At 44.3% G+C, this 11,505-nt stretch overlaps 1 protein-coding gene across 5 annotated transcripts in view; it reads right to left on the bottom strand.

Moving 5' to 3' along the window:
• The window catches only part of LOC113970422 (clathrin heavy chain 1-like), a 35,504-nt gene extending 24,301 nt beyond the window's left edge, over positions 1–11,203 (bottom strand). Inside the window, exons 1-3 of one of the 5 annotated variants that reach the window (XM_027689315.1) lie at positions 11,022–11,202; positions 2,804–3,011; positions 2,162–2,164 (exon numbers count right to left, since the gene is read on the bottom strand). In XM_027689315.1, the coding sequence (XP_027545116.1) occupies positions 2,162–2,164; positions 2,804–3,011; positions 11,022–11,063 (253 nt within the window). In that variant the 5' untranslated portion in view covers positions 11,064–11,202. Of the gene's footprint in view, positions 1–2,161; positions 2,165–2,803; positions 3,012–11,021 lie in introns of all 5 variants that reach the window. The other 4 variants (XM_027689317.1, XM_027689319.1, XM_027689316.1 and 1 more) reach the window with 4 other exon arrangements.
• Between the last annotated feature and the right edge of the window lie 302 nt (positions 11,204–11,505).

Consider the following 11,505-nt stretch of genomic DNA (forward strand, 5'->3'; position numbering starts at 1 on the left):
AGACAGATGCAATAAGCCCAGGCCTGTGAATTAATACCTGGAAACAGCATATTTACTGTACTGGACAACAATTTGTCCAGCAGTGCCCTGGTGCTATTGAGGGATGGGTTTTGAACTCCCACATTGTACAGCCTCACATGCAGATATAGTTCTGGAAGGGCTCTGGTCACCATCTAAACAGCAATACCAGTATGGGCACACAGACACTGCTCTTAAGGAGAGTCTTCCTGAAAAGGAAGCAGGATGTCCTTCCTAGTTTTAAGAACATAAAAGAAACCAACAAGTTACTGAAGGGAGATAAAAGCTCGTGTTTGTCTGTTTTCTAGACTTCATTTGACTGCTGTGTTACAGTTGGAAATGGCTTTAAAAGCTTCATTAAGCAGTTTAGCTCTGGATGCTGGGAGCTGCAGGAGCCATAGGTATACAATTCCCTAAGTGTGGCAACATAAATTTGAACTTCACAACCCTAAACTGTAATTAAACTACAGAAAAGATACGTTATTTGGATTCAAAGAGAGCAGGACCTGCTACAAAGTCATACTGAGGGCAAGTGTGCATTTGAGTCTCATGTCTACTTGAACACTTTATTAGGCCAAGATCCAAGACAAAAAGCCACACTCTATTACATAATTTTTTCTGATGAAGCTACCAAACTGATGAGTCTACTTAGACTATACAGGTGTAGTCAAGTAAGCAGATTTGTTTTCTGAACACTAGCACAAGAATTTACATTTCAGTTCACTGGAGCATGAAGTTTCTCCATTCCACAAAGAATGGAAGCACCCCCGAGTGCTGCATTCTCCACTTACACCGACTGCTGAGTACTCACAGTACAGAGCAAAGCAAGAGAATCATGAACACAAGGACAATGCATAAATCTTGGTACACCAGGAGAATGCCACATGCAATCCAGAAATGAAATTGTGCATACTGTATTTCAGTTTAAATCAAAAACCATTTCATTTCTTTTTCCGAGGGGGAAAATACATTTATTGCTCAATAATCCTGGGATTATGAGCAACTCCCAATCATGGCACACTGAGTCACAATATGCAACCATTTTGACCACTGAAACCTCACTCAATCAGCAGGGAAAAGTCTGGAGTGGCAGACTGACTTAAACTATGTCTTTATATTATCAAGGGTAACATACTGATTAGGTAGCTCTAATAACCCTCTTTTCTACCCAACCCTCTGATCATTAGACTATTTACAGCAGAGATCATTAACTTTGCAACACTTGACAACATAACTTTGTATCTCATCATTACCTCAACCTTATCTGTTCAGAGGACAGATTTATTCACTCTGAATGGACAGAACAATACTCCTTTTGAGCAAGAATAAAGCTATATTATTTGAATTCTTTGGCAAGAATAAAGGTATATTATTTGAAGCTCATGATAATTCACTTAATATGTTAGTTCATTAGTATGTTAGTTTTAAACACAGATTATATAGTTTCCTTTTAAGAGGTAGATGAAGCTCTGCTAGTGTAGAGAAGGCACTTTCCTTGCCAATACAGTCTGATTAAAGGGGTCCAAGATTAAGGACAGTGAACTCTTAACAGATCTGAACTTATTTTCATTGTTACCTTTGCCCATACCCTGGGTAAGGCAGTCCTTTGCAAGATGTATAACTACCTCAGCTAAATCACAGATTCAGCTGAAGTTAAACATTCACACTTTAGTTTTCACCTGATGTCAGTATAAGCCTGAGATCCAAGACAAGAAGTTACAGGTTTTGGGCCAGTTCTGAGGAACAGTTATTTCTTGGACCCCTAAGCAATTTCACCATGATTTTTCACAATAAAAAACACACTTAGGCAAAAAATGAATAGCACACAGGACATGCTAGCAGAGGTCTCTCATAAAAATATTGCAACTTCATTTTGTCTATCAACTGTACTTCCATCATATATACACACAAACACAGACACTGAAAGCACACTCTTCCTTCACTTGGTACAGTCAATAGTCAAAGCAGCCAAATGGTGGGAAACGAGCCAATGGAGAACATTGTCACTGTAATACCAGGTGAGGATTCCCCCACCTGGCTATGAAGTGAACTGTCAAATGGCCACCTCAAAGTTCAGTACTTTTTATGAGATTAGACCATTCTGAACTACCAAACACGAAATGTCAGGACAAAGTTCACTCACCATCTGTTTAGATAAGATGCAGGAAGAAAAGTACATAGTCAGTAATAGTTATTGAGATTAAATACCAGATGTTGGTCATTTGAGAAAAGAACCAGAGATGAATTAAAAATTACTTGAGCTCAGAGTGCTACCTAAAGGTAGTAACAACACCACAGGTACTGGTAAGCAGAGGTCTTTTAGCTCCAAGACCTCATAACTGTCAAACTTAACATGCTTGTACATTCAGACTTTCACAACTTCTGGCCATCCTTATGACATTTTTGTTGCTATGTAGTAAACCCTACAGAGCTACAAGAAAGGGCCAGGACAGTACAGAAAATAAGAATGGCTTTACATCTATACAAGTGTCCATTAAGTTTACAATACCTGTTTAAAGGGAAAGCATACCAGATGCTGACCTGGTCCTCAGCGAGGATAGGAAGCTGCAGTGCCAGGTCCAAGCATCTCACACCCACTTGGAGGCAAATCATCCAAAGATTACTGAAAGATCTACTGCCAAAAATACAGCATGCAAGTTCAGGCAAGAATTCTTATCCTCATATACATTCTTCTTAGAAAATTTACATAAAGCTGAAGAGCATTCATAAGCAATAATGCAGCTAAACAGCAGTTTCCACACTGCAGTGACCAGGGGTTACTCACCTTTCAGTGCTATTACTTTGGAGGCTGGATTCATGATGGCACTTTCTGCAGAAATTGGGCGTCTGATGGGTGTTGTGGGATCGCTCATGTCAATTATCACCACTTGTGCCTGCTCTCCCACCTTCTCCCTGATGCAGATGAACTTGTCGGATTCCATTGTGAGGGTGCTGAATCCAATGTTTGCTGGGTTAATACCCAAATTTTGGAGCTAGAGAGACAAGAGAGTGCTTTATTATCCTTCCCATGTTGAAGGTCTAACTCAAGCCTCTATGTCTACATCTCCTCCAGAAGGAAATGCAAGACTGACAAATTTCTCTGACCAGAGTGTATATTACTGAACTATGACTTATCTTCTGATTCACTTTGTTCCACGGGTAAAGAACTACACAACTGTAGTATTCAGGTCCTAAACACATTCCAAAGTTGAGTTATTGATGCAAACTAAAAGGAGATTTAACTTAAGCTTAACCTGGTTCTAGTAATGTGATAGACTGAATAACAGGAGTAGCATCACTATTCCAGTTTTAACAGGGGTGGTAAATTTGATATTCAAAACTTAAGCGGCAGAACTACAACATTCAGCATCAGTGGGTCATACAGAAAGAACCAATTACCCTTACACGACCCATTCCTAGCAACAGTATGGAATGAAGTCTACATAGCAGGTCTCAAATGGCCTATTTTTAAAAGTGGACCTTTTCATCTTCTTAAAATCTAATTTTTACCAGTAAAAGCTAAGAAGGATGTGTTAAAATAATCAGTCATTGCATCTCTCCTTGCCCAAGAGGTCATGCCATTTGCTTCAACACAAAGGCTGGGATTGCAATGCAGGCCCCCTCCAGCCTTATGCCCAACTCTCAAAACATAACTTGTGCTCAACCACACAACAGTAGGAACAAAGCAGTTACTACTCTTAATGTAACTGGAAGTCATTTTGTGCTGCTGAATAGACTGCCCTAGAAGTTGGCTATTTCTCATTTTCATCCTTTTGTGTTACACTTTGTTTCCATTCACTCTCAGTCTCAGGCTAACAGGAGGAGGTGGCAGCACCACTGTTCCATTGGTCTGCAGTAAATCAGGTTTACCTGTGCAGCACACCCCAGCTTGGTATGCCTGCAACCCACATTTTATATAACAGTAACTCTGACAAGCCTGAGCACCTGCTTTATGCCCCAGAGCAATGCTTTTCAAGTACAGGAACTGTATCAGCTTCACTGAAGCCTCTCATGGGATTAACCCACACTGCTTTTCAGTGCACTGCAAGTGAAAAATTACTGCCCTCAAGGAGACAGGACAGAGTCTACCACCAGCATCACTGAGTCATTAGACTCCTTTGATACACAGCACCAGGACCTTCCTACAATAGACTATAAATCCCTCGGGCAAAGGGGGGGAATGTGATGGCGTCACAAACAGTGTTTTCATGTGTTTGAACTGGCTGATCATGGTTTGTTACAGCTTCTGTAAAGCTACTCACTTAAATTGTAAATTGGGTATGTAACAGATACCTCCAATGTGGTGTGTCAGGACTGTGCCCAAAAACGCCTGAGGAATTGTTTGTTTTCTGTTGAGCTGACTAATGAAGAGCCACTCAGCTCAGTAACTGCAAATCTCAACACTCAGGTTTCAGTAATGCAATACGAGCCCAGTGTACACATGTGGAAAAGGACGTTTACTCATTCCTGCAAGTGTCTCTCAGCAGAATGGAGAACCATCCAGCTATACCTCCCTTCAGAGGCAAATACTTCAATACACGCTACTAAACTTCAGCAGGTGCCATTCATTCCAAAAGAGAATCAGTGTTTAGGCACAAGGTCCTCAGAACGTGCTTACACCTGGAGTTTTGAAAACAGGTCTGCTGGGCAGGTGGCTATTACAGGCTTGTGTGTCAGTAAGGAAAGAAGTTACCATACCAAGACAACTCCTGTACCTTTCACGTGTAACACAGAACATTTTAGTACCCAATAAACATGCAAGTTGTAGGTCCATCAACTTCTGTGACCTTGAACAACAGAGGAATAAATGATGGGCTCTTAATTCCACTGTTCTTGCTCTCATGCTCTAAATCAGACACTGTCCACATATTGTGACAAATTACATGTTCACAGTAGACACTTGAGCACTTTAGTGCTGAGCACGATCCGAGTCCACCTGCCAATAGAGCACAGCCCATTCTAAGAGACCAGTTAAGCATCACTAGAATGATCAAGAGATTTAACAGCAGCACGGCCAAGTTCCTAACTTAATTAATCCAAATCCAGATGTATTTCCAAAGCACTGAAGCTTCCTCCAGGTCTCTTCTCAATTAGTGTGCTTCAGTCTGACCTACTCTTCAAGAGAGCCCCTGGCCACCTGCTTTGCATAGTGAGAACCTTGAGGCATTTCCTACTTGAAGTTCAGCTTTAAGCCCACGATTATTCACTCCAAAGTTTGGTCCATGTTAAAGAATAACATTTTGGGTATCTTCACTAAATAAGATTTTGCATCAATTTCCCATTTTAACTATTATAAAATCTATCAAAACTTTCAGAAAATGCAATGCTGAATTCTGCAGGATAATCACTGCCACCTGTATTACTAGGGAAGTCCATCACATCTTTTAAAGGCAAGATGTTAGTACTTCCTAAAGGATGGTCATGGGAATGCTGCAAGCCTCAGGGAATGATGACAATACTTCACAGTTTAACAGTCTGAAAACACTGAAGACTGTTCCTGCCATCAGGGGAGTGGCAAGTATCCTCATGAGATGTTAAGTGAGGCAGTGTAAGAGGCATATTCTTAAGAACACAAGCAGAATTCCTCTACCACCAAATAAAGGGACATCAGCCAGCATTATTTCTATCCTGGATTGGACAAACCTGCCAAGATGATTTGGACTAGGTTGTTCTAAAGCACCTTTATTACAGCAGGCAGTAAGCACTTCGCTATGTATCTTAAAAGGCCTCAGGTGAGGTCTTCTCTCTCAAACTAAGCATGCTTTCTTCTGAAAAGAAAGATTCAATATTACAAAGTGATTCCAGAGACATTTACTACAATTTCCATGATTCCATTTACCATGATTTCCATGATTTCACCCACACTTTACTTTTGGGTACTACAATTAAGCCCCGCCAAGCACCCCCTGTAGGTTACAGTGAGCCTCCCTGGAGAGGGAAGAGTAACATTCTGTTCTACAAGTAACAGCCTGATGCATCTCCTGCCCTTTCCTGCCCTAACGCCCATTATCTACACACACAGCACAGAGCCACCTTCACCATCAGGCTGAACAAACCAGATAACAAAGATCTTTGCTTCACAGATACATGGTACTACTGCAGGCTGGCTTAGATACCAAACTTATTTTTAAGCATCTTATAGGTACTGACAACTTACTGACATGGTAAAGATGAACCTGAGATGTACTGCTTGATTCTCAACATGAATGAAGATACAAACATTCTTAGGATGAAATACAATTATTAATCTGATATTTAGTCTTTCCCTGTTCTTTTTTACCAGCATTGTACCATTTGCTAAGAAATGGAGTCAAAATGGGTTTTTTTTACACAAGAATTCCAGACTAAGCCAGTACAGACCACCTCAGATACTAATACAAAGTCTAAAAACAAAGTCCATTTGTCTGATGGGAATACTTAAGCCTAACATACTGTCTAATACTGACACTCCAATAATTAGGATCTACAATTAGTTAAATGCAGGAGTCAGAAGAACTTTATGAATTTAATGTCTCTCTGGAGTTCAGTAAATATCCCATTTCAGCTTTATGCCACGCAGCTCTAGCAGAAATGCTTGTTAGAGGTGATCAACTATTGTTTAAGGCCATTAAAAAGAGCAGGGCTTGGACAGAGGCTATACATATCCCAATAAAAATTGCCTGCTAAAAGCTCTGTAAGCACGTATCCTTTTAAACATAATACAAACCAAGAATGCACCTGCAGTTCCCCATAACTCTTCCTCATGTGACCACATAAAGTTATAATCATCCCCAATAAGGATGTGCATATAATTGTTGGGCATCCCTGCTCACCTCAGCTCCTGATACAGTTCCCACCTTCACAGGTGAGGGACACCAAGGAAATATGGAAGACCCAAAACATGCAAGACCACCAGCTCGGGAGCTTTAGCTGCAGCTGGATTAGGTTTTCATCTTAAGTGCCTGTTACTCTCTACACTAAAATCTGTTCCTGTATGTCTGTGAATGAGTCTCCCTACCATGTGCAAGGCACTTTTGAATCCAGTGAGCAAATATGGTCTCTTCATCACTAAACAGCTAAATCAAGTCATAACAGTTAGCCCTACCTTTTCAATACAAGTCTAAAGAGTCACAGCTTGCAAATATCCTGAGTGCTTTTAAGTCCACATGTCTAGCCAAAGCAAATTCATAAAAGCCATTCAGTTCTGTCATGCCCATTGCACAACAGAAAGTAATTCTTAATAAGACAAGCCAGACTATCCAAACAGAAACCAGTTTTGCCTTGAAAATGACAGAAGTAAATCTACATCCTTTATATTTAAAACCAGAATACTTTAGCCTCTCAGTGCTGCACCAAAATGCACAACACTTATGTATGGAGAGCATGTCATGCACACAAGTTTTTTCACAGTAGTTGGCTGTGCTCAAGAGCCTGGATCAGTTATTGAACAGAAACTGGAACTGTATGTCTCTCCATCTAAGGGATGAAGGCCCCAGCCTTGGAACCTGACACTGCACAAACAACAGTCTTCTCTGCAGACAAGCAGAGATTTTTACTAGTAAGAACTGTAAAAAGCTCAGGGCACAAAGAGAAGCTTTTAAGAGAAAACCAATGACTAAGTAAAGGAAAAGTTTTAATTTTAGATCAGGAACACTTTGTACGCTGAATTCCAGTAGTATTGCTTCCAGCCTATATCCCAGCATATTTGGTCTTTTACAGCACTTCCATTGTAAATTACAATCCCCTCGCAAGAGTTCAATCTGGTAAATAATTTATAATTCACTGCTCCAACAGAAGCACTCGAGCTAAGAACCTGATTAAATCACATTAGCTAAGTAGTGTGCACTAGTAATTCACTGTAGCAGGGCTTGGTGTAGTCTGGACTGCTGCAGCTGGGCAGCCACCAGACAGGTAAAAACTAAGGCCTTGCCTTATTCCCCTCTGGTGCTATGGGACTTAACTTCAATATCCTTGGGGGGAAGAATGAGCAAGGTGCAAGTATTTTATGAATTTGTGAAGACTCATAGTGAGAGTTCACCTCTAGAAACTACTGTTCAATTGTATTAAATGTAGCTAAACAAACAGACTCGAGTTTCTTCTACCCCAACAAGACCTGGGTATCTTTTTTTCACTGCCACTATTCTCCAACCTTCAGCTCACACGGGACTTGAACGTACAACAACTCCAAATTTACATGCTCTGTGACTGGCAGTCACTCCTCCTGCACAGCCTTGGAGCTACTGTTCAGTCAGAAGGATGATCAACACAAGGCAAAATGAGCTGCACAAGGAATGTAAACAGTCTGCTGATCTCCAGCACTCCTCCAATTCTACGTGGACCAAGATCTCTGTTTCACTTCACACTACCATTTATCCACTCCCTGCGAGAGAGAGTGGGAGAGAAGAGTTCAGTATTTAGCACTGCAACTTATGTTTAGCTTCTCTGGAAAGCACTGCATGGTTCAGTTCTTCTTTTAGTAAAGTACATACAGCTACCTCGGGAAGACTCTGAACTTGAGGGAAATCACATTTCATCAGCAACAGGCTGAATTTGGAATTAATTATATCACTAACCAATCTTCTAATCACTTAAAGCCATATTAATTAATTAAAAAGGCTACAGGTACAAACAGTACACAGATTGACTTAAGCTACAGAAAGATTCAACTCAGGATCACTGAAACACAGCACAGTTACAAGGAACTGTAACTTTTTTGGATTTATTATAAAGCAGCATAATACATTTGCTACACTAATATTAAATATGATAATTTATCTGTAGTCAAGCCAATTGCTTGGAAGTAGTGGGGAGGGGGGGAAGAGATTAAGCTAAATATGGGTGATAGCATAGAATTAGGAAGGGAAGGCCTCATGTTCCCACAAGTTCCCTACCAGTCAATAATAAGCAGCACGTATCATTTATTCATGAGTCTAGATGTTTACAACACATAACATTAAGTTAGAGCTGATAAAACCATACTGCAGAAATCCAGCCAGATCAAACACTTTGAGTTCTTACATTCCTTTCATTTTCCCTCCCTATTTAACCCACCATGTAGGGACAACTGCAGAAGCAGCACTGAGGAGGCTGAACTGCATTCCTACTACCAGCTACTCCTGATCCCAACTTCAGTACTGCTTTAGAGCTCCTGCACTCAGCCTGGGGGGGAGAAGCAGTACAGAGTGAATGCTGCTGAAATTGGGTCCTACATGTTAACAACGGGCATCCCAAGGTTTTCCCTGCTCTTCCACACAGCTTTCACGCTGGGGAAAAGTCACTCAAGCACAGATTTAGCCCTTTAAACAAGATCAAATTATTTTAGAGCAAAAGCAGGTGGTAGCAAAAAATAGAATATGACTTCAGTACAGATCCCTCAAGAAGCAGGTGGGGAGCCCCTCACCCAAAACTGAGGTCCCACAATGCTGATATTGGCAGTGTTGCAAGACACACACCACCAGTAATCACAGAAACAGTCATTTAACATGCAAAGCAGCCCAGTACACCTCCTGCATATTAAGTGTGATGTCCTCTCATCATTGTTGTATAGACCAAACACAATCAGCAGGATCGGTTATGTTTGCTAGTTTTAAACTGTAAGAACTATACGCTTCTCTCTAAGGAGAGTCTGACATCAGAAACATTTTGACCCCAAGTTTCTTACTTAGAAAACTGTACTGCAGCTCTTAGGAACCTATTTGAGATTATTACAATCACTGCTATAGTGGATACAGGCAGGGAGGGGATGGAGTGACAATAGAATTCTTCACCCTGTTAAACTCTCCTAACCCATGAAAACTCAGAGGACACAGGTGTGTCTGCTCCCTTGGGCACAGAGATTAGATATTTCTGGAATTCACTAGGTCTAATTACTGTTTTTCAGGCCAGAACTCCTTCTAGGGTCACTGGGACAGTTCTTCCAGTTAAGTAAAAACCACTTCCCAAAGGAAGCTGGAAGTGGCCATAACCATTTCCCAGGCTGAAATGCCTGAAGAAGCACCAAGTCCTCACTGAGGGATGATGCCCCGTTTGTATTTTGAAATGGATGCCTGATTTGACAGAAAGGGGCGGTACAGCGACAGAAAGATGACTTGCCAAGTCCACTTCCTGTTCTCTCATTCATTTAGCAAATTCCTTTAATTCCTGCCTCAAACTGCATGTTCAGAGACCGCTGTTCTCTCACTCCATTTACAACCCTCCCTCACCACCGGGTCACAAGGAAACAGATAAACCGGTTTGTCTGTGCTGCATCCATTAGTCATGGATCTCTTCCAACGCTGGCATTATAGTTTTCACAGGCTATTAAGACAACCATGTTATTCTGGGGGAGGATTTTTTAAAATATTGTTATGTTTGGAAGAAGGAACAGAAGATGTGCAGCTTCCAAGTCCAAATGCTTTCTTGCACCTCATCTCACCGATTTCCTCGCAGCTCGAGCTGCACAGAAAAAGGTTCCCCGGAACCTCCGCGATCCTGAGGGTGACGGTAAAACAGAAAAACCGCGATCCCTCTGCAAGACTGCGGCGTCCCCCCGAGCCAGGGCGGGAGCGCCCGCGGTCCCCGGGGCGAGCGGTGCGGCCCCGGCGCGGCGCGCGGTGCGGCCCCGGCGCGGCGCCTCCCCCTCCCCGGAGCGGGAGGTCCCTCAGGCGGCGAGTGACTCTGCACAAATCGCGGCCGCTCCGCACGGCGCGGAGAGGCAGCCCCGGCGATAGATGGAGGGATGGACGGGCGGACGGACAGACAGACGAGGCAGCCCAGAGCCCGCACCGGGGGCGGGCTCGGCCCCGCGCGCCTTCCCGCGGCGCCCAGCGGGACGGCGGCCGCGCTCCGCAGGGAGGGAAAGAAGGCACGGAGGGGGTCCCAGGGGACGGAGGGGGCTCCCCCCGCGGCCTGGCCCCCTCTCCCCGCCCCTCAGCGCGCCCCCGGCCCGCCTAGGCCGCGGCCCCCCCCACCCTGTGAGGGACGGGGTGAGGCAGAGGAGGGGGAGCCCCTTCCCCTCGCCTCCGCCGCCGCCCCGCCGCGCTCACCTGGAAATGCTCCTGGAAGCGAATGGGCAGTATCTGGGCCATGACTGGGGGCGAGCTGCCCGGGGCAGGGGCGCGGGGCAGGGGCGGGCGGTGGAGCGGAGCGGGGGCCGGTGCTCCCCTCACGGCTGCGGGAGCGGCGCAGGCGCGGAGCCCTCGCTGGGATGGCGCTCGGCGCGCCCGCCGCCCTCCTCGGCCTCAGCGCGGGGCCGCTCACTCGCCGCCGGAATCACTCCGCACCTCTCCAGCCTGCCAGGGTCTCCTCAAATAGTCCCTCCCCGCCGCGCTTCTTTCCCCCGCCCATCGCCACCGCCTCTCGCCCGCCCTCAACCCCCCGCTCTTCCTCTGCCCCGCTGTCCCTGCACTCCCGCTGAGGGGATGAGCTGGGGACGGCGTTCCCAGGAGAGGGGGGGGTCCCCGCCCCGGCTACGGCCAACGGAGAGGGGCGGGAGGGGTTGCTAAAGTGCAGGTATCCTTCCGCTGCTGC

This window comes from Neopelma chrysocephalum, unplaced genomic scaffold, assembly GCF_003984885.1.
Source record: "Neopelma chrysocephalum unplaced genomic scaffold, ASM398488v2 Primary Assembly neopelma1_77, whole genome shotgun sequence".
Taxonomy (NCBI): Eukaryota; Metazoa; Chordata; class Aves; order Passeriformes; family Pipridae; genus Neopelma; species Neopelma chrysocephalum.